Source organism: Neolamprologus brichardi, chromosome 2 (assembly GCF_056152115.1).
Source record: "Neolamprologus brichardi isolate AB-2024 chromosome 2, ASM5615211v1, whole genome shotgun sequence".
NCBI classification, from domain to species: domain Eukaryota; kingdom Metazoa; phylum Chordata; class Actinopteri; order Cichliformes; family Cichlidae; genus Neolamprologus; species Neolamprologus brichardi.
The window spans coordinates 32,867,549-32,891,489 of NC_142105.1; the positions used below are offsets into that span (position 1 = coordinate 32,867,549).

The 23,941-nt window shown below is 40.6% G+C and overlaps 1 protein-coding gene across 7 annotated transcripts in view; it reads left to right on the plus strand.

Moving 5' to 3' along the window:
• The window catches only part of pcdh19 (protocadherin 19), a 57,102-nt gene extending 37,342 nt beyond the window's left edge, over positions 1-19,760 (plus strand). For all 7 annotated transcript variants that reach the window (XM_087851672.1, XM_087851670.1, XM_087851684.1 and 4 more), the window contains exon 5: positions 17,064-19,760. In XM_087851672.1, the coding sequence (XP_087707798.1) occupies positions 17,064-17,623 (560 nt within the window). In that variant the 3' untranslated portion in view covers positions 17,624-19,760. The remainder of the gene's footprint in view (positions 1-17,063) is intronic.
• Positions 19,761-23,941: the final 4,181 nt, after the last annotated feature.

The window sequence follows — 23,941 nt, forward strand, 5'->3', positions numbered from 1 at the left end:
AAGTAGTATGAATACATAAGTAGCACAAATGTATCCAAACCAATCAATAAAGTTATTGGTAACTAAAATGTTACCAATGTTCAAATGAAGAATGAAAATACAAAAGTTACCGACTCTAGAGTGTGGCCATCACATTTGTCCTCTGATTTAAAAGAAATCCTGACGCCTAAACCGCTCCAACAATTTATATAAAAACAGCAAAGACACCCGAAGAGGAATTTAAGAAAATGTGGAGCTTTTTGTAAGATTTCTGCGAGCAACATTACCTCGAGCTGCTCTTTCTCAGCTCCTGCAGACACATGCAAAGGATCTTAATTTCCACCATCAACTGCAAACATATAGTAATGTTATAATTCTATAATGGCATCCCCTGAACCTACACTCTGCCAAAGCTCTCCTGAATATACCCAGTGTATTTAATCAGCTCAAGAGGGGACTGCTTATCTCTTTGCACTTGTCATGGATAGCGTATTGAACATATCAGAGAGAGAAATGGGAATAGTTCATTATTTTCTAGGGCTCACAATGAGCCTGATGTATCTCATTGCAGGCCCTCCACTGACAGCTCATTTTCTAGACAATCCTGGCATTCAGTTCACAACGCGGCAGGGCGAGAGAGAGAGACAGAGGGGGGAGAGAGAGAGGGAGGAAACACAGAGGCAGAGAGAAAATAGGGCTCCGGATCTCCATTGCTTATTCATGATGCTGTGGCATGCTAGGTGTGTTAATAATCTCCGCAGAAACCAAGTGAATCACCGTTGTTTGTTGAACACCTAGCAAAGCTCGGCCCCAATCGACAGCAGATGGGAAAACAGGGGGATCAGGATGATCCCAGACAGAGGGAGGGAGATTAAGAACAGGTAATGTGCAGAAGTTGATGGGGGCCGAGTGTGTAATAAAGAGAGAGGGGAGAGTACCTGAATTTTAAACCTGTTCGAGAGTGTGTACACAGTGTGTTGAGTGTGTGTGAGGCTGCGAGTGTGTGTCTTTAAAGGTTAATCAGGGAAAGAGTGGGAACGAGAGAGAGGGAGAGGAGGGAGAAAGATAAAGAGATGGCACAAGAGTGAAATACTAGAAGTTTGGGGGAAATAGAGTGAATTGCAAGTAGCTGTGGTGTGTGTGTGTGTGTGTGTGTGTGTGTGTGTGTGTGTGTGTGTGTGTGTGTGTGTGTGTCTCCAGTCTACCTGCTTTTTTGTGGCTCTGACTGATTCTGGTCCTTGTTTGAGGAACCGAGGCAGCAGCCATTTTTACAGCCGCAATATCGTCCTTTAATTCTGAGATCACCACGTGCCATGACCTCTGCACTGCAGCCGTTTTAAACACTGTGTTAAACCAGGGGGCTATATGGCTACACAACTGCAGCCTCATTTGTGCTAAAATGTAATTGTAAAAAATCAATCGCCAATTGATCGATTTGACGTTATTAAGTATGATTAATCATTTTCTAATTATATAACTAGAATTAAAACATTTTACACCTTCAATCTTTCTGGAGGGTGACATCAACACTCATTACTTCACCCTTTGTTGTTTCTACCATGTAAAAATGATATTAAAAATTAAAAACACCCATTTTTTCTTTTATCTTTTTCAGTATAATTGAATTGAATCCTTCCTGGATTTAAAAAGCATCCATTTGTGCTCTTTGTAAGGGGCACATAAGCTAAAATAAAAAAAAAACCTCTAAGGCCTTGAGAATAAAGGCATTTAATTTTTACATAAACACAGAGTGCTTTGGAGCTTTTTTGATGTTTTAGCTTATTGTTGTATCTTTATTTTGACACGTTTCTGTGAAGGGGTTGGGTGATCACTATCTCACCTTATCTTCATGTAAAGTCGACTCAGCAAAACAAAGAGCCCTATTTGCACGTTTCACCCACAACCCCCGCCACAGTATAATGCAGCAAATGCAAAATGTAATTGTAATTGAAATGCACTCATTTACATCTCCTTTAAATGTACTCAGTTTCCACTTTCCATGGTTGCTGCGTGTTTTTGTAAAGAGTTACCTGCAAAGTAAAAGTTATTGTCACTTCTTCACAAGGGCGACGGTGACATTTCAACAACTGACCGCTGACAAAGCTCTCGAGATGTTATGGAAATTTGTCAGGAAAATACACGATTTTACTTTAGAGCAGCAAAATCTGTAGAGAGTAGAGCTGTTAATATTAATATTTAAAGAAGAGGCCCCTTTTTAAAAAATTTTTTCCAAGTGTTGTGGTAGACGTACAGACATTACGACAAAGTGCCCCCCAGCGATTTGATGACTAAACCTCCCCTAGTAAAGTAAAAGTTTATTTCTATAAGTGCATCACAAAGAAACATCACGGCATTTGTCACAAGCAGTGTTGGTCAAGTTACTTGGAAAAAGTAATCAGTAACTAATTACTGATTACTTCCCCAAAAAAGTAATCCCGTTACTTTACTGATTACTTATTTTCAAAAGTAATTAATTACTTAGTTACTTAGTTACTTTTTAAAAACACGATTTACAACCTGAATAGGTGATAAAGTGATAGATCTTTCAGCCCAGTTCTACTTTTTCTACATAATCATCATACAAAATGTAATCAAATGGAAAAGTCTCTTTTTAAAACTTGTTTTGTTAGTTTTAATCTTTTAACTTTATGCATCAAGCAAAAATTTAATTATATGCAACATTCTCTGACTGGAAGAAATTAGTTTAATATTTAAACCTATTTTCTGCACATTCCAGCACATAAAATATTTTTTTGTGTGTTTACACTCAGTCTTTCAAATAGATGCAAGTAAAACACAGCAGAAAATAAATAAAGTCAAAGACTAGCGGTCCTGTTGCTCTATTTTCACCTGTAAAGCAGGAGTGGGGTAGGCGGAGGTTTACCCTGGTGCAGGTGTGCAGCGGTCAGTGGAAGAATCCGCGATGCTCGGAAGTTTAGGGGTTTTTTTCGCTGTAAAAAGAAGTTTTCTTCCCACGCACAACGGACACTAATGTTTTTGTCACTTTTTATGGAATCAAACTCAAAGTAAGGTCAGTACTTCCACGCTTTAAACGCTGCACGCTCATACTCTCTCTGCACTCGATATATGATCCATTGTTGATCTGCACACAGCTGTTGTCACGAACGTCGCGCTCGCTTACGTCACTGTCATGAGACATTCTCGCAAAAAAATCACAGTTTTAGTAACGCAGTAACGCAGCGTTCCTACGGGAAAGTAACGGTAATCTAATTACCGTTGTCACAAGTCACATTTTTGATTAACCAAGTCTTAATCATGGCGCTGTCATGTCATACAATAGAAGTGGACCGCCGTTTATACCACTCATAGTATGAAAGACTATGTTTTATACTTAAGGGACTTTAAGCATTTTTAGTCTTTTGTTGTGATCATTGATTTTTTTTCATTTACTTAAATGTTGCACCTGTTGCACCGTGCTGTCTCACCTGCAATGATAAGTTAATGGGACTAGCATACCACGTTTTAACACTTGATGCCCAGCACTGCGGTAAATATCCTTATTGTGAAATCTAGTGGAAATAAGGGCGAGGGATTACTGCGTTAACCCTACTGGCTGCTGGTCAGCTGAAAGGTTTATGTTGGGGGGGGGGATGCATTCCCATCTGATTAGCCATTGTTGTGTGTTGTCGGGAATGCAGTGTGTTTGAGTAAGTTCGCCACCAGAAGCATTCTACACTTTGTTTAGAAAACAGCTGATACTATAATTCTGCAGCAGAGCCTGATCCTCTGTTGACAACATGAGGTCCTATCATGAGCCCACAAAAGTCCTTTGAAAGCACGACTTACCACAGCTTTGCTGCTGAAATTGTATGACTCCAGTCTGATACTTTGTTGAGTAAACAGCCTGATGAGGACATACTATACACATAGACAAACTCAAAGGAGCCTTGATGTGTGGCTGGAAGTGGGCAGGATAGTCACAGAGTGACTGCCAAAGCAAGGCTTGTATTACAGGGATCCCAGGATATCAGACACCAGGCGGCCTGTGCTCCCTCCAGGCAGGGCAGAGTCTGGCAGCTGGCCCATAGCCCAGATAGCTATAATCAGCTCCATTACCTGTAGCACTGACGTCCATTTAGGAGCCCTCATAGTGGAACTATGGCTTCACTGCGGGGATTAAAGATGCTGAGAAATTTAGGAGAAGTACAAACAGCATGCAGTTGCACATGCTATATCTACACCTGCTGCTGCAGACACGTATATTGTACACACAGGAACACATTCATAACTGCGCGCCGCACAAACGTGTAGTGAATGGAGGGAGATTTCCTGGGCTTTAAGTGTCTTGGCACGAGGCCTTTCTTTTATCTTCTCCCTGTGTGAAAGGAAAGATTAAGAATATATTCTGCTCTGTTTAAGGGGAAAATCAGCTGTCTTTTGACAAGTACATTGTAGCCTGCAGTTTTCTGTCCAGAATACAAAGAGACATTTATCACTGCAGCTGGGGTAAGGGAGGAAGAGAGAGAGGAGGGGGGGTCTCCTGTGCTGCAGCGATGTGCATTTCTTTTTTTAACCCCTATTACTTCCTTTCTGTGGGAAAAAAACACCGCACTTCCATCCTCCTTAATCCATTTGAGATTTCATCTGTTTCATTTTTCCTTTCATTGCACTGTCTACCCCCGCTGCCTTTGTCTCCTCCATCCTGATTTTTATCTTAGTTCTCATCACCTTCTTTCTCCTGACAACATTACAGCTCAGATGGAATATGTAGCGCTAATATGTAAAGTTATGTCGTCCTTCGCCGTCGTGGCAACAAAAAGGTTACTACCTCAGGCAGAGTGCCACAATATTTCCATAGTTTGCTCTCCTCATGTATATGCAGCGAGAATGATTTATTCTGTAACATTTTACTTTTAGAAATGCAGGATTTCTGTAAAACAACACGGAAGATTGCGCGCACTGGATTTGTACTCTAGAAGTAGTTAAGCAGAGGTTAAAGGGAAGTCATAGAAAACCAGCACTATCATTACTATCTTTCATTTACCAATTAGTGTCAGTGTTCCCCTCTCTGTCCCCGAGATGACCTTGCAGAGATGAGCTCAGTGTGTTGTAATTGAACATTTTGAGTCAGCCTCAACAGTGGTAGGTACTGTGCGGCTGCTAGTAGCTCAGAATATAAACTATTGATGAAAGAGGGAGATCAGAGTAATGGAGAGGGGGAAGCTGCTGAGGTATGTGTGGATGCAGATAGCATCCCCCGGCCCCTTCTTGGCCACCAGCTTCCACAATGCCTCGCAGGCATTTTGTCTTTCGACACGTCTTCATAATCCTCTGTTTATTTCTGACTTAGTGAATTAACGCGCACCTTAGTCATTTTAGTCATTCAGATTAAAAAAGCATATATTACGGCTTATCTGCGCTGAGTGAGGATCAGATTTTAGAGCACATAACCTCACTTTGAATTTAATCTGAGCTACTCTGGCATGCACACCCTGGATTCACTCTGCTTGGACTTAGTTCACTGGTGGGAAAGGTCAAGAACTGAACTGACTCGGTGTTTCTCCGTTGTGTATCTGGCGGTGGTGGATAATCAAATTAAGTAAATTTATCAGCATTCTATTTTTGTATTGTGCCGCTAATAAGATATTGCTTAAGGCTACCACATATCTTTCTGGGCATTAACCTAATTATCATTTCACATTAGTATATTATGTAAAATCAGGTTGGCGCGAAACATGTAAATACTGGAGTAACTGTTAACATTAATCTGCTTAGTTGCAGAGATAGGGTTTGTAATATAAAGAGAAATGCTTGTGATAAATTCCAGGAGGTTTTTTTATGTTGTTCCTTTTATGTATAATTGAACGAGAGAGAGAGAATTCGCTCGGTGGCTGCATCTCGGTGCAGTTTTTATCCCACTCTGTACCCCGCCTCTTTAAAGGGGAGGATAAAAGGTAATGCGAGAGGTCGGTTGTTACGTTTAATGGCAGACAGGAATGTCCCAGAATGGCTTTTTTTAATGATGCGCCTCTTCTCGTGCAGTCCTCGTTAAGGATGAGTCCCAAATGCACGGAGAGGACGGCGAGGGGGCCGCGGCCGACCCCCCGAGATGCAGCGGGGGGTCTCGGGCTCCTTTGTGTGTTCTCCAGCGCTCGTCTGTATTCAGCTCACATCAGCATCAGAAGATAAATAAAGCAAACAATCAGGCCATGACCTCTTATACCCACAGTGCTTAGAGACCCCCCACTAATACACCCTTCCTCCCCCTCCTTCCCCTCTGTTCCACTTTACATAGGTTTAACTACCTTGGATTTGCAACTGAATGTCAAGCTTGGTGTTTGGCTTTACCACAGGGCAAGTTGTTCCTCGGCTGTCTCTGGAGGAAAGGAACTCAAAGATGGAGAGGAGCAGGGGAATTGGATCTTTGGCACCTGTCACTTCCACTCTGCTGCACCTTGCTCTCTTGCCACACATAAGGACTTTTCATGTCACAGTTCAGCATGTTATCATGAGTGGGCACAGGGGCTGAGAAATCCAATTACTAGCACTGTGTCAGGCCCCTGCTATCATCCTTATGTATGCTATAGTCATGTTCCTTAAATCAGAAAAGATGTGCTTATTAGCTCCTTCTCTTTTCTTCAGGCCAGTCTTCCACCTCCATTTCAATCTGTGTCTTAGGTACGAGCTGTAGCTGTAGCACCAGTGTCACTCCTCTATACAGTGTAGCGCTGGGTGGGTGGCTAATGCTGCAGACATTGGTTCTGACTGTCTTATATTAAGTGGTATCATGGTGCAAAGCTCACTGTGGTGGATAATGGAGAAGCTGGGAGAGAGTCAGAATGCCTCCCAGATGCCAAACAGATCGGCCTTTGTGACAGAGAAAGGGAAGTGCATTAGAAAGTGTTGGAAGGCCTCCGTCGTGCGTTTCCTCTGCCCAGTAGGTGGAAATCGAATGCATCTCAACACAGAGGAGACCTTGCTGTGTTTGTCTGATTTCTTGTATTTGCTGCTAAGTGATGTTGACTATTCAGGTGGAGAAAATTGTGTAATTATTTTTTTCATTTGTTTTTTCCCCAAGCCATGACCTGCTTTTCTCCGTATGACCCACCTCCTCTTACTGTATTAATAACCTGCCCATAACACTACATACTGTCCTATTTTGCAAAATGTGTTTTTTTTCTTCCTTTTTTTAAAAAAAGGAAGGAAAAATTTGAAAACACGAGAGAGCAGGAATCATGCTGCTACTTCTATGACAAGATAAAATGGAATATAAAACAGTCCTGGCTAGCATAATGTGGCTTCACATTCAGTCAAGTTCACTTTATATTAATTATGTAAGGCCAGTCTTTTGAGGCAAAGCAGAAGCTCACAGAGGGAGAGGAAATCCAAGATATTGGTTTTCTGCCCGGCGTGCCATCCCCAGTTGTTTGGATACAAGTGTTGAAGGATAGTGGGCATTTCAGACGGCTAAAAGAAATAACACTTAAGAGGTGAAAAAGTAATCTTCTCTCACTGTGAGAAATGTTTGCACCAAAAATAATAATAATAAATAAATAAATAATAGAGTTAGAATCCTTGCTATTTGTGAAAAAAGAAATGAATTGGACTTCCTATTCACTAAAAATGTTTTCTGTGTTGCAGTGTGCTATTACCTTGACATTAGCGCTTTATCTTTTCTCTTACGTGGAACCATTACTTTTTTATTAGACTTATATTTTGGTTTCCTTGAAGAATATTTAATAATTTAATAATAATTTAATAATTAAGTCAGCCATAGATCGCAGTGACATCTGTTTTTCCCTTACAGATTGGACAAAATATAATAATCCTTAAGCCGACTCTCCAGCTCTCTTTCTCCTCTCCATCCCCTCTCACCACGTACAGTAGCTTTCATCTATGCTCCAACCCCATTCATTGATGTAATTTAAGAGTGTGCCCCTTTGCTTCTCCCAGACTCAAGGGTTTAGGAGCAAATTAGCTCGCTAGCTCGGTCAAGCTTAAACACAGAAATGCTGCATTTGTTCCAGTGTATTTAAAGATGTCCTCCGCAGATGCATTGTAGGGGAAACGAGCCAAGCAGACAGAGGCAGGCAGGCGGGCGGTCTGGCTGGCATTGTGGAGTGGGCAGTTTGCAACAGGGACGCCGGCAGCCTGCTGTGCTGAGTTTGAGGGGCGTATTATATTGTCGTTGGGGGCATTCAGCGCCTGAGTACAGGTTAATTTGAAGCTCGTCATTAGAAGGGCAATTTAGCTGCTCAGACTTTACAAGGCCGAAATTCGCCGTGTGATTTTTGCAAAGTGCATCGCGTCATGCTAAAACACTCTATTTAAATGCATACACTTGCCGATGCAGTCGCTTTACAAAGAGATCTTTTAATCACTCGTTGGGATTGTGTTGCTTCTTGTTTGTAGGTTAAAAAAACAAACACAAATATTGTAATCTGAATCATGCTACCTGCTTTTTGAAAGTCGGGTCCGAGAGAGCTGAGAATAGCACAAACTAACAATTCTTACAATTTGTCTTGGTAATAGAAAAATATGGTAATAATAAAGCAAAGCTTTTTAAATGCTTTACTGCTTTTCCAATTAGGAAAACTGCAGTTTTGTTGCTGACACCTTTGAAAGATTCCTTCACGCATGAGCTCCCCCTGCCACCAAATGCTTTTTCAATTGGAAATACATCAAATTATGTGAATGAGATGAGCCCAAGTTTAAGATTAATTTCGACTTTAATTGTATTTTTATATATTTTAAAATAATCATCCATTTAAAACACTTCTAATCCACAGATGAAATTTCTCTGATGAAATTCATCACCGAATTATATCCCTGATTAGTTTTTCTGTTTTTTTTTTTTCCTCGGGAAAGTTATACGTCCACAAAATTATCCAATTTACTTCAGTAAAGTTATTAAGCTGATTTCTTTTTTCCTATGACAGTGTTACGATTGGCATCATTATCTCGCAGAAGAAGAACCACGTGTAGAGTACAGATTTTTTTATCATATTCACTGTACAGAATTAGGGAAATATATAATTAAAATCCAATCTGCTTTCAGTAATCTTTCAGTATCTGAAATGCAACTGGAATTTTAAAGTCCGAGTGCTGTATTTATTTATTTATATAGTTCTTTAACAATAATGCCAATTAGCCCTGAGGATGGTGGTTTGATTAGAACAGCACAACCTGAACAGAATAATTTTGGGATATGGATATCATAATGATTTGAATTTTAGTGTCCACTTAGTGTCATCATATGTTGTGTGAATTGGCACTGTGGCTGAAGCGTGGGGTACTTTTCTGCCAGACACGATCCCGGCCTTATTTTTATGGGATTCTGTGAACATGTAAGTGTATTGTTCTGGTGATGGAGCCTGTTAAGAACCTTTTTACTGCCTCTTTAACACAGTACAGCTGTGTACAACTGGGCTTAGCTCTTTATGTCCTTCTGTCTGGGTTAAATCTAGTCCAGAGTGCCTGTTGAGAGAGTTAAATGGTCACTGGCTCATGTAATATATGAAAACCAGGGCTTAAAGTCTGATGTCTGTTCAAACAAGACCTGAACACTGTAAATCATGCCCCTTCAGATGTTCTTTGTCATGACCCGAGCCAAGGGTAATACTTTCAGGGCCTTTAAAACGGTTCCTGAGACACTGCGACCTCTAGGAGCCAGCTATGGTAGGAGTAGGCCACAATAAGGTGAGACAATCCTCTCAGCGAGACAGTATTTGTTGCCAGGGCATGGAAACCAGCCCACCCACGTATGTCATAATGACAACCAGTTCACAACGTTTCCACTACATCAAGCAGTCCATTGGCTAGTGGTCGTGCTTTTGAACAAAACACTGCTCTGCGATGACATAGTGATTTATAAAACAGCGCAGCGATCACTTTTTTCATCCCGCTGCTGTTACACAGCTGTTAAACAGATGCCGTTTGTACCAATTTAGAGGCAAGTGCATTGTTTGTCAACACCACTTTGGAAATTCATTCTTTATACCCAGACCCATTATAGAAAGCTCGAGCTTTGCTGGATGGGGCAGCAGCAAGGGAAGTGAGCATACGGTGGAAGTAGAAATTTGCAGAATTTGGCTCGTACTGTTGCTAGCATTTAGAACGATTATTGACAAGCATTTCCAAAGAAAAGAAAGCGTAAGACTGGCTCAAAATGAAGTTAACTTGCCATCTTACATCAGGTTTCGGGAAGACATAAGTAGGCCTGGTAGTAGTGACAAGCTGTCAGACACTCAGTGCAGCGCAGATGTATTAGGCAGTGAATGTGTTCTTGATAAATCGACTGCTACTAATGCTCAGAAATAGAACGACGGCCCTATGAACCCCGGGCTTCAACAGTCATAAGACAGTACTAACAAGGCCACACAGTGTGTCTAATTTTCTTGACAATTAATATTTGACCGGCAGAACTGAAGGAATTCTGAACAGATAGGCAGAAATTAGAGAAGGTTTTTGGGTGAAGGATTCATTTAATTACATCAACGTACATCAGACAGTAGAACTGATTAGATGAAAGAGCAAGACAAAAGGAGGGGACGCATAAAGGATGGCCTTGTGCAGGGAGCTGTGAGGGATGAATTAGACGGTTTTGGGGGGTGTGGGGGGGTAGCTTGATGTGACTGAACCAGATGCTGTAGGGAGAAGGAGAGGACTCGATGCTGTGCAGAGAATGATGGCTTACGTGGCGCAGTAAGGGTGCCCCTCTACTGTTTGTAAAAACAAGACCATCACACTCCATCTTGCTGCTCCCGCAGGAGCCAAGCCTCAAGGCTGATTTATGGCCCACAGACTGAATTGGCTGGCTGGGATGACAGCAGTGCTTGGACTCTCCCTTGTGAGTAGTGTAGGAGGCTGCTTGGCCAAGCCTCGGCCTCAGCTGGCCGTAGAACTGTCCTTTGCTGTAGTTAGGACAGACTAGATGTTAAGCTCTGTTTGTTGTATTAGGATCGGAGAGGACCAAACCTGTTAGTTCTTGAGCATATTTTGAACTCTGAGCACTAACCAATCACAGACAGGCACCGTCGTTTCTGTTCGTGCGGTATTTTTTTCCCTCCCTTGTGATGCTTTCATCAGCTTTTGCATTACAGGCTCCATCAAGACTCTGTAGTAACAATTTAGATTTAATCATGCTTTGCCATGTGACTGCCAGGATGGAAAATTAATATGGAGTAGCAATTAGAAAACAGCCCTCTCATTGTTAAAGATACTGTGGCATAGCGAGATGAGACCAGGAAAGTGGACATTTTAGCTGCAAATGAAAAGCTTTAAATGAAAACTCACACACACGACTTAGGGCTTCGATCATGTTTATAACTAGGGATGCAACGATACCAATTTTTTCAAACCGATACGATACCGATACTTGGATCTGAGTACTTGCCGATACAGAGTACAAAAAACGATACTTCTACCACACACACACACACACAAATGCAATGAATTGGAAGACAGTTTTTATTTTATTCTCTGCCGATAAAAAATAAAATCGTAATAAAAATGACCACAAAAAAATTTCAAGTGAAAAATAAGCACTTCTGTTAAATTATTGCAGAGTCTCCACATTGTAATTTTACAAAATATCACTGAACTATTGGCACTGTCTCGAGCTTTCAGAATAATAAATAAACACTTCTGTTTGGAATAAAATAAATACAAATTAGGTTTGCGAATAAAATAAACTTTTAAATTATTGCAGAGTGTCCATATTGTAAACAAACAAACACAATAATTATTATTAAATAAATAATAAAATATAAAAAATTATAAAATAAATAATAAATAAAATAATAATTGGCCCCCTAGTGGCCAATCTAAAAAACTACAACAAAAATGACAAGCCACCCTCTGATTAATGAAATAAGTTGGTATCGGTTCATGGTATCGGTTAACTTTTACGAGTATGAGTACACACACATTTTACAGTATCGGCCCCGATACCCGATACCAGTATCGGTATCGGTGCATCCCTATTTATAACTTATGAGTTGAATTTTGGATTTTACACCTGTACTCTCAACCAGAAATGAAAAGGGGCACGTAGCATAATGGCAATGTTGTTGTGTGCTGTTTGATCTTTTCAGACTATTTGGTAGCGTTGTTACTGAATGGGGATTAATATCAAAGACAATAAGGTAACAACAGAAAAACAAGCAAAAGAAATCAAAGGGAATTGGTAAAGTCTGTGGAGGCCAGAAGTGAAGCATAGCGAGGTTTAAATTAGTCTACATTTTTTCCTTTCATAACAGTTCCAACACAGGAAGCTGTGATACTGTCTGGATGTCTGTTGAGTAGCATCTGTTTTCATAAGGCCATCAGTTGAAATGCATTGTTTCTTCTGCATCAAAAGTGTCACATATAGAGGAAGTACAAACAAAAGTAGTTTAAGCCACAAGTGGCACGCTTAGTAAGACGATTTATCATACCGTACTGCCGTTCATAATTCTTTTTAGGGTTCATCATCCTGTAAAACCAAACTGACTGAATCGTGTCATGCTGCAGGTCCCAGTTGTCTTGTGGGAGTCAAACTAAGAAATACAGAATTATGATTTTGTCACCTGAATCTGGTTCACATCTACTCAACCCCGTCTGGCCCTCCAAACTGGTATTCTCTGTTTTGCCGCTGCTTATGCTGATTTTACAGGATTACATCATCATTTTCTACCTTCGGGCTGTGTGCGCTACTTTTGGAGGGATAAGCGTTTGCGTTTTCAGAGTCAGGCAAACAGGACGCAGAATAGCTGGCGAAAGCTCAGGGAATTATCCAGGGAGGCGTCTCGCTCAGTGAACGCATCCCTTCCCTTTTGTGTCAGTGGATTTTAGTCTTTTTTGCTGATTCTTCTTTTCTTGCTACATTAGCAACAAACAAATAGCACCTGCAGCTGCATAACATGAAGGGATCATTATACACGGTGCACAAGGGTAAACTGAGCAATGAGCTTGTCAGGATGTGGGATTCCCTCGCTGAAACTGAAGATCTGTCTGCTGTAAGCTGAAGTTTAGACACCTTCATCTGATTGAGTCAAATAGACAGGACAGAATCGGCTGCCAGCAGGTAACAGATGCAAGATGAAATGGGAGGAAGCATGGGTTTTTCACCCTGTGTTGATGCAAATTGGTGCTATAACTACAAACAGAAAAAACATGGAGCACTATCAGGAGACTTTAGCTTTTGCACATGTTTTATTTTTTTAATGTCATCATTTCAATGCTATATATAAAGTCCTTTCTACTACCTTGGAGTCAACGTTAGAGTGCAGCATGTTTGATATAATAGTAGTGCTGTGATCTTGATACATGATTAGATTTGTACTTTATTACCATTATATTGCACAATATTTTAAATGAACAAAACACACACACACACACACACACGATGCAGCCCAGCCCGTACCTCCTGGTGGAGCTCCCTTCGTAATTAATTTTGTGGATCGGAAATGCTCCCAATGACATCCTTCTCTGTTCCGTGCTCTAAATCTGTTCCTGGAGCTGATTGGCAAGCTTATTTTCCTGATAACTTTGAATACACATGCACAGCAGGAGGGCCTTTACTGTCTTCTATTCTGCACTTGTTGACTTCTAAATCTAAGCAGTGCTGTAAAAGCCTTTAATTCATCTCCTACCACACACAAGCTTGTTTTTTTCTTATCTTTTAATGGGAGGAGATTACGTTTTGTTAAAGGTCGATGGCCTGTCACTTTTTTCATTTAAATTTTGTCTCCTCCAGTTTTTGGGGCCTTTTAGAGCAACATCTGCGTTTTAAGAAGCTGCGAGGAAAGGCAGGATGTGTGAGTGTTAATAGCACTTGGCTTTCATAACAATGTCATTTACAACCCAGTTGCTCGCACATAGACCCCTAAAGGAAAGGAGAGAAATGGCATTCACTGCATTTGCACGCACGGCGCAGTAGAGAGCATACAACTTGTGTATGTTTCTTTGTGCCTCAAGGCTTTTCACGCCTTAGAAAGTGCTTTAGGCTATAGAAATAAGCCAAAGTGTTTAGAGGAAATTGAATTCATTACCGAGATACTTGTAAATTTTTAATCAATGCAGCAAAAGATCTACTTTGTCAAACATGCCAAACAGGAATTTTGGTGAGATTTCAGATTGCTAAATATAGAGCTCAACTTTTGAATGAAAACAAAAGTTTTTAATAAGAGCACTAAATGCTCGTGTGAACAATTATCTTTCTAAATATGCTTTACATTGCCTCTTCCAGTTTAAATATTTATATATATTTAAAAAATGCGTTTTAAAGTGCCGTTACAGGTAAAGCAGTTACGCGGGGTTAAAAAGGTGCTTTTTTTATGTTTATTTATTTTTCTATTCATCATCCTCTATTATGTTCTTGGTACCTGGGAAAAAAAGCTTTCTGTTGTGATTGCATTATTACATCCTGATTGGAAATGTTTAAACAAAACCCCCAACTCAATGCCTTTTGTCTCCCTGATTGCTGCCATTGCAGTTTCTTGGACCAATCAGCATTCATTGTGATTTCTATAGACGCAGGACTTTAACTAGTGGGAAATATTCAGTTTTCACACATTATTGCTTCTTGGCCTCATCAAATGAGCTTAAATGTATGGTAATTAAATAAAGCAGCCTCATTATGCCTGTTACATATAATTTGGATAGTATTGGGTAATAATAATTCAAAAATGCATTTTACATATTATTAAATTGTGTGTACTTAAATTGTTACTGTGAAGCAGGGCTGCCACAAACGATTATTTTGATAGTCGACTAATCAGATCATCATCCATTGGACGTAAAACTACAGCTTATTGCACCAGCAACATCTGCTCTTATATAACTATCATTAGCTTACAGCTTTAAGTGTTTAAGGTATGTGCTAACTAAAAATAAAGACAAGATGATAGTTTATTAAACTTTAATGAAATTTGCTGATTGTTTCGGTGAAGTTTAATAAACTCCTTGCTATCTAAAATATAACAGGACACCGGAGTAAATTCTTGAGCATCTCACACTTCTGATAATCAGCTGTCTGCTTGACGTTTATTCAGCTGTGTAAAAACTATAACTTTAATCTCAGCCAAACCGATTTACTCAGGAACAAATAAAATACTGAAAAAAGCCAAACAATAACATGTTTAAGTTATCTAAGTGACTTATATATCATGTTTAACCTGAGTAGCAAAAGACAGCGGTGGGTTTGAAAACGATGGAGTCCGGTGTTCACGGCTCTAGTGAGCCTAGCCCCCGGCTAGCTATCGAGCTAGTGGCTAACAGACGTCTCCGAAAACGTCGGAGCGCTTTTGAAAATATGTGGTGTCTTGATAAACTGAGCAGATATTTGAGGTTTACACAGCTACATTCTCGCCTGAAAATATGTTAAACGTTTATTTTGTAACCCAGAAAGAATAATAAGAGTAATATTAAAACTAACTAGCTGCCGCCATTGTTGGAAACTGAGCTGGGCTGCGCTATGAATTCTGGGACACAGCTTCTTCTTCTTCTTCGGGGTTTAACGGCAGCTGGCATCCTTGTACATGCAGTGCTGCCATCTTCTGTTTCAGTCCGTTATTACACTCTTACATCCTACTACTTATTCCTGCGTCTTTTGTGATCTTACAAAGCTTCAAACGACGCGTCGACTATTAAATCAGTCGTCGACGATTTTGATAGTCGACGTAATCGTGACTAGTCGACTAATCGTGGCAGCCCTACTGTGAAATATAGTTCAGATGGTTCAAAGACAACGGGATTTCGTCATCCACATTCATTTGAGAGAATGTCATGTCAGTGCATGTCAGCCTGTGCACAATTAGACAGACATGATGAGAGAAATCCTCTTCTGTCATATGGACATTGGTAACTCACGGCTCGCGATTTCGGTGCCCATAGGCGATGATTCCTTCACAATTTTAAGACAGCTCATGATATCCCTAACATACTCATTCAGTTATTCCATGACATGGTAACCGGTCATATCTGTCAGTCTCATCAGATTATACTTTATGAGAGACAACTCTGGCATATCTGCTCCTGAAAAGCCTGTCTCCAGTCTTTAAATATCGATCCCCGGGGCCTTAGCAGAGGTGCCTCTCATGAGTACAGAAAAGAAGAGAGAAAAACAGATCATTAGTGATTTTAATTAGGTGATCTGTCAAGCTGCGATTGCCAGATGTAAGTGTATGCATGTGGGTCGATCGCAATCCCTCTCACGATCCCTTCTTGTCACCTTGGGCCTCGGAAAAGTAGGATGGCTCTTGCTTAGAGTAAAACAAGCAGTAGGGGAGAAAAGAAATATGTCACCGTGCATGTGTGTGGCAGGTTTCTTCCTAAGAAGCAGGTGGGGGGTTCGGTTTCATATCGAGGTTTAGGAAAAATGAGTTTTGTTTGAAATTTTCCAAAAAATATCAACATTCTGCTACTAAAGCGAGAAATGTGACACCGTGAACGTTTTCTAAATGAAATTGACAGAAAACAAACCAAATTATGTGTACATGAGATTTCTGAGTACTGCTCTTTGGACTGTTAAAGAACAAACAAGAATTAAAGCATTTGAGTTTGAGAGGCTTCGGCTCCTTTTGTTGTTATAATGATGCAGAAATGTTCTTAAATGTTTTTCCCTCAACACAACAAAATGCAGAAGACGCAGTTATACAGACGCAGACAAATCTTTTTTTCACTTCAGCGTTAAACATCATTACATATTTATAACCCGGCGCCAGATGACAGAAACAAAGAGGGAGCGAGTTATGAACCGTGCAGCGGCACCGCAACTCGTCTGGTGTCTTTGTGAGCTATCTGATTGCAATGTTTAAACCTGCCTTTCATCTAATGTTGCTACAGAAAACTCAATTATACAACAGCTGCAAATGGACTTTTGATTTAACAATTCATAATTTAATTGGCATATTAGACGTGCCCCTAACATCCAGCCCTAGTTATCATGGAGTAGTGTTAAAGGGAGTGTAATATTGAGCTCATGTAGACTGCAAAAAAGTCATTTAGTAATGCTTAACTTTGTGTTTTTCAAGTCAATTCTGACATGCTTAAATCGTGAGGGGATTATCAGAATAAAGACGAAAATCAATTAACTTTAAGAACAAATATAACAATTAGGTTGTCTCTTTATTTCCCCACAGATCCCACTGAGGGCTTTCACTGCCAGGATGAGTGTCGGATCCTAGGCCACTCCGACCGCTGCTGGATGCCTCGCGTTTCAGTCCCAGCACGCGCCAAGTCACCCGAGCACGCTCGTAACGTCATCGCTTTGTCTATCGAGGCGACCACAGTGGACGTGCCACACTATGAGGACGGCACGACAAAGAGGACTTTTGCCACCTTTGGCAAGGATGGGTCTGAAGATGTGGAACGAGGAGACATAAAGGGAAAGCGGACTCAGGAGTCTCAGGTGTGTAGCCCCAAGGCCAACGGAGGGGCTGTTCGCGAAGCTGGCAATGGGCGGGAGGCGGCCAGTCCCATCACTTCCCCCGTGCACCTGAAGAGCCCGATGTGCAAGCCGTCGTCTGCCTACAACACGCTTAAATGCCGTGACGCAGAGCGGATCGCCAACCACAGCCTGCTGCGGCAGCCGGAGGGGAAGGACAGTGAGCCGGCTGTGAGGGAGATCAACACACTTCTCCACGACGGCCGAGACAAGGAATCCCCCAGCAGCAAGCGCCTGAAGGACATCGTGCTTTAGCAAGTGACACACACCGACATGTATACACACATCCAGTGTAAACTCACATATATATACCCCGCAATAGCTGTGTATACACAGAAGAAAATCTGGCTGTGGCAGTAGAGAGACACACCCATTTGCAGTATACGAAATTGAAAAACCAGCCTGGGCTGAAGATAAACTGACGTATGCTGCAGCTAGTTGTGTGCTCAGGCCCAGGTAGTGGATGTGGCTTCGTTGTAGTCGCAGTACTTTTTCCTTGTTTGCTTTTTGTTCCGATTCCTTTCTATCAGCCTGCGATGAGCGGACAGGCAGGTTACTGCCGACTGCATGGACACGGCCACTGGAGCTCTCCAGCCCTCGACCCAAAGCAGGACTTCACATGTTTGGACACCTGAGGTGCCGGTTCATACGTACAGTTATGCCTTTTGAACTACTTTTGTATCACGTACTGATATTTGCCTTCTTTGGTTTTGCAGTGTGTTTTAGCTGCCAAAATCGCTCTTTGTTCCTTTGTATAGAGTTCTGTCACTGTAACAAACAAAAACAAATACACACAGGATTCATCCAAAAATATCATCGATTTACTCCTTCAGAAGTTTGCAGTGCATTCAGGAGAAGGAAGCTGAGGCCTCTTCCTATCCCTGACAAATAAGAGAAACTTTCTCTGCGTATCCCCGAGGACGTCCTCGTGTCATCAGACTGTGAGGTCCTTACAGTATTTATATTTTATCACGGATGGAGCCGATTGAACTCTCATCGTCTGCCGAGCCGCTCCGACTGCAGGAAGTGGGACAGACAGATACTTGTGATCAAATTGCGTTGTATGAAACAAAAAAAAAAGACTTTCTGCTTTTGAAATCTCCTGTGCCCAACCTTGATTGTAGCCAGTGGAGCACAAATTAGAACTTTGTGCTTTGGTCTTGTACTTTTTTTGACTTTTGACTATGGGGCTAGGATAGAAGGGATCGTCACTCATGTCTTGCTATGTGAAACTCTGTATAGGGTTTACTATTATCATTTTTAATAACCTGTTGTTATGTGACAATCCCTTTAATGTTTTGTTTCAAGCGAAAAAAAATGAATAAACATTGGTGTTCAACTGAAGCTACCGTAGCGTTTGTTACACAAACACAAAAATAAAAAAAAACATATATGCCAAAATATATTTTATAAATAATTTAAAATGTATAATGAGAATATTTAATGCTGTGTAGTTATTTTATGAGTAAGTTATACTTGAAATTAACTTGCTTTTCGTTCATTTGTCTTTTGCTTTTATATTGAACCGGATTTGTTTTGGGTTTTTTTTTTTTTGTTTTGTTTACGTTCTAAACTTGGATTATTTTTTTGTTTACTGTGTGATCCCTGGCAACTGTTGACTTGCAGTCTACCTTGTTGTAAAGAGTTTCTTATTGGTCAGTTCTTGTGCCATCCAGTTTCTGTGTGGGCTACCAGAAAATGTAAAAAGACAAAAAAAATTACATAAAACAACAACGACAAAAAAAAAAAAGCGATTTCAGCACCAACATTAGTGTGTCAGTTCAACGAGCTTAGAGTGAGATAGCAAAAGAAACCAAAAAAGATGCAAACACAACCTTAATGATTGCAGGATGTTGCTTCATCTCAGTATCAAAGGAGGAAAAACAGCTTCCGGTGTTCTCCGGGCTGTAACGAGGTTCCACCTATTTGTGTTATAGGTTGGCTTTCCTATATGGCCCAATCACGTGGGGAAAAAAAGACTCTTCCAACTTCAGATGAGGGCATTGTGATGTGCAGATTAGCTTTACTCAGCACTGCTGTCGCCCTGTACCATCTGTGTTCTCCTGATCTCAAAGCTAAGGTTGAGACCACAGTGGCATAAACAGGGCTCTCCCTTACTATGAGCACCACACAACAGACTGGGTGGAATCATGCGAGAGGGAACTTGGTCTCGGAAGAACCGTGTTGCACATCAGCAATGTGGTTTTATGTTGCTTTGCAGTAAACTATGTACAATGTGGAAAAATATGAATGAAAATGGACAAATTGCATACAACAAACTAGATCTCTGTAGCTGAATGTTTTGCTGGTCTCACCCATGGCTTCTGGCAACATGAAAATCGGAATAATCACTGAATGTATACAGCAGCTTATAATTAAACTATTAAATGTTCTCTGCTTTGTTTGCTTGTTTTTACTCGACACCGGTGAAATTTTAGTTGAACTGAAATTTGAATCCACTGCTTCTTAACAACCATTGTGCCTTTGTGTACTGAAATACGTTCTCAAGTCATCACTAGGATTAAATTTAGTGTAGGGGCAGTTAGACAGCTGAACTTTATCCATCACAGTGCTGCCTCAATAAGTATAGTACTGTGCAAAAGGATTGAGCCACTGAGCTTCCTCATTACTTCTTTAGGTAGTCTTTGGGAATAGTTTTTTCTTTTGTTTCCTTCTGTGTCAAGATTACGCCATACCGCTTCAATAATGTTGAGGTCTAGGCTCTGAGGCCAGTCTGTGACTGATCGTGTTCCATTGTGTGTTTTTCTATGCAGGTATACATTCACTGCATTGGCAGCAGTGTGTTCAGTATCATTGTCATGCTGAAAAATGAAGCCACTGTCAATCAGAAACTTTCCAGGTGGTATTGCATGGTGGATCCAAATTTGACAGTACTTCTTTATGTTCAGAATTCCATCAATTTTGACAAGATCCCCAATACCATGATAGAGCTTCCACTGTACGTGTACCGCACCCTGTTCTCCTGTTTCCCTTTCTTAAGCTTCTTGACAGCCGCGCTTCCACTGAGACCATTTCCGAGACCATCTGGCCCTTCTCGACTGAAGAGCCAGATGCATTTCTCAGGGCCTGTGTCACTCTCTCAGATACTGCTGTAGATACTTTTTAGCCCTGCTACTTCTTCTTTTGTCATCCACTCGCCCTGTTTCCTCAGTTGGTTTAAGGACACACTGGACATGCCCACAATACCAAGTTTTCAGCTAATAGCTTTTTGTAAAACTGTGATGTTTTTGGCATTTTTCATAGATTCAGCTAAAGAAATGAGAAGAAATTCTGTTTTTGTAGTTTTTGATAGAAACAATTGACCTAAAGAATTTATTTAAAATAGGTTCTTTGCTAGTTAGTGTGACATGTGTGGACATACCACTGGTTCATCTTTTCTATTTAGGTTTCTTTTTTATGCTTGAATGATTCATATGTCAAACTGGTCAGCAGAGATGGGCAGTAATGCGTTACTTGTAACGGTAATTAGATTACGTTACTTTCCCGTAGGAACGCTGCGTTACTGCGTTACTAAAACCGTGATTTTTTTGCGAGAATGTCTCATGACAGTGACGTAAGCGAGTGCGACGCTCGTGACAACAGCTGTGTGCAGATCAACAATGGATCATATATCGAGTGCGGGAGAGAGTATGAGCGTGCAGCGTTTAAAGCGTGGAAGTACTGACCTTACTTTGAGTTTGATTCCATAAAAAGTGACAAAAACATTAGTGTCCGTTGTGCGTGGGAAGAAAACTTCTTTTTACAGCGAAAAAAACCCTAAACTTCCAAACAAGCACCGAGTAGCTACGACGTAATGGGAAACTCACAGAGAAACTCGCGGATTCTTCCACTGACCGCTGCACACCTGCACCAGGGTAACCCTCCGCCTACCCCACTCCTGCTTTACAGGTGAAAATAGAGCAACAGGACCGCTAGTCTTTGACTTTATTTATTTTCTGCTGTGTTTTACTTGCATCTATTTGAAAGACTGAGTGTAAACACACAAAATATTTTATTTTATGTGCTGGAATGTGCAGAAAATAGGTTTAAATGTTAAACAAATGTCTTCCAGTCAGAGAATGTTGCATATAATTACATTTTTGCTTGATGCATAAAGTTAAAAGATTAAAACTAATAAAACAAGTTTTAAAAAGATGGATTATGTAGAAAAAGTAGAATTGGGCTGAAAGATCTATCACTTTATCACCTATTCAGGGTGTAAATCGTGTTTTTAAAGTAACTAAGTAACTAATTACTTTTGAAAATAAGTAATAAGTAAAGTGACGGGATTACTTTTTTGGGGAAGTAATCATTAATTAGTTACTGATTACTTTTTTCAAGTAACTTGACCAACACTGCTGGTCAGTGTCCACAGAAAAACAAAATTCTTTTGGAAAGTTTGGAAAACTGTTGCCCAAGATGACTTAAAAATGTCAAAGGAAGTCTGTGTCCTTGGAATCAAAATACAAACACATGAGTGGTGGCGCAACACTTTTCTCACAGTCTTGTATATTCAGACTGAAACAAAAACTTATTTCTCAGCCAGGAATTGTTGTAATTTCAGTTCATCCTTGACACTGATGTTCAACACGCAGTAATATATCAGTGATAAGTAGGCCGGTGTAGGAGGTGAGTGGAGAAAGCAACAGGCTCTTTATTATGAGACAATTCAGTCTTTCCACAATACATTAGCATTTTGTATTACAAAGTGAATTTCAGCACGCTGTTCTTGAAAACAGCATGATAACACATCAGCACATGTCCTTTCTGCTTGATATGTGATATCTGTTTGATATTAAGAGTTTTTGCTGAGGCTGGCTTAAACCCTTCATTAATATTCCATGCATTCACTGTTGTTCTTTCCCATTATTTCCAAAGCAGACCTTTGGGAATCTTTCAGAAAGTGAGGCTAGTGTGTGTGTGTGCTAGTGTCTCTTTCAGACGGAGCGCCTTCATCCGCAACAGTGGGTCAAACATGCCACTTTTAGGAGATTTAACGCTGTAAATGTCTCTCGAAAAAACTACAACGTAGACACTGATCAGGACCACGAAGGCTGCCATCGAGACTCACATTCCGCCGGTGGGTAATGTGCTTTCACAGCCAACGGTATGATGTCACTGAAACACTAGATCCCACTTGAAATATTGATTTATTAGTCGACTCTGAGTGGAAGGTTGTAAAAGCTATGAAATAAGTTGAAAAGCAAGACAAAGCTTGATTCTTTCTCAGCAAGTCTGAAACACTTTATATGAAATTTTCACTCAATAAAAGCTCCACTCTTCACCTCCCTCGCAGACAGCAGGTCTTTCTCACGAGTACGGCGGTATGGATTGATAAAGGGAAGCAGAGATTAGATACGGAGCAGGACACTTTTTGCCACTGTAGCGACTGAACGAAGCAAACAAGCGAGAGGAAACACACATGCCACACAGCTGCCCTCTATGATAAGAAAAAGAGGTTGGCTTCATTTCTATAATTAATTTGCCATTCCCTCTATACCCCCTGGTGGAGCCAACATGAAAGCTGGTCTGAAAGCACACTTGCTAACACATCCATTAGTCTATAAGGAGGATCTTGTTTCTTCCAGCTAAAGTCTCTCCTCATGGGCAAAACCACTATTCTAGCCCTGCCTCACTCATATGAATTACTCATGCCCTTTCAGCAGTGTTTAGACCCTTGGGTCCCCATAACAAACTTGCCTGAACCAAAGGTACAGTCCTGCCTCCAACTGAAGGGCAAAGTATGCATTTTAAAATCCATATTAGAGAACCCAGTCTCATTAGCATTAACCTGAAAAACAGACTCAGCGCCACAATACTGCAGTAATCCTTTTTTATTTCCTAACAAATATATGTAGCACGTTTGTCTCCTGCATCAATCCATTATCCCACTCAGTCAAACCTTATTTGCAATGCAGGAAATTCCCAAACTAGTGTTTTTCCATGCATATTTAATTACTCTTGATTCATGGTGGTCATGGAGAATATTCTCCATTGGGGTAAGATTTATATAAAAGGTTACTAGGACACACATCCTATTAACATCCTATTAATGTTTCAATTATCATTTGGCAAAATGGTGAGAGGGGGAATCTGAGATCAATTAAAATGATTTATTTTGAACACAAGCATCCGTTGAAAAAGAGCAGAAGGAGTGCCTGCAGCCTCACATTCCTTCAATACAAAATAGTTTGTCGCCGGTTCTTTTGAGTGAGACCCACCCTTGACCAACCCCCATTCAGGCTCACTGATAGCTCACGCTCTAGTGACCTCATTCTATCAAAAGGGCTCGCAGCTGCTCTTGCCTCATTACGACCATCTATTCCATTCACTAACCTCTAGTGGAGGTTCACCATTGAAGTAGGTGACAGCCGACAACATGTCTGAGGTAACGTGCTAAATCTCATATTGAAACCTGTTGCAATCTTTAAACACCAGAAAATTGATAAAAAAAAAATATATATATAGAAAGAAAACATTAGTCAAATGTGATGTTTAATGCCTTAAACTGGTGACATTTGTTAGTTAGTTCAGTAACTTCATCCACAAATATTCTGTCTGCATATTAGAAAA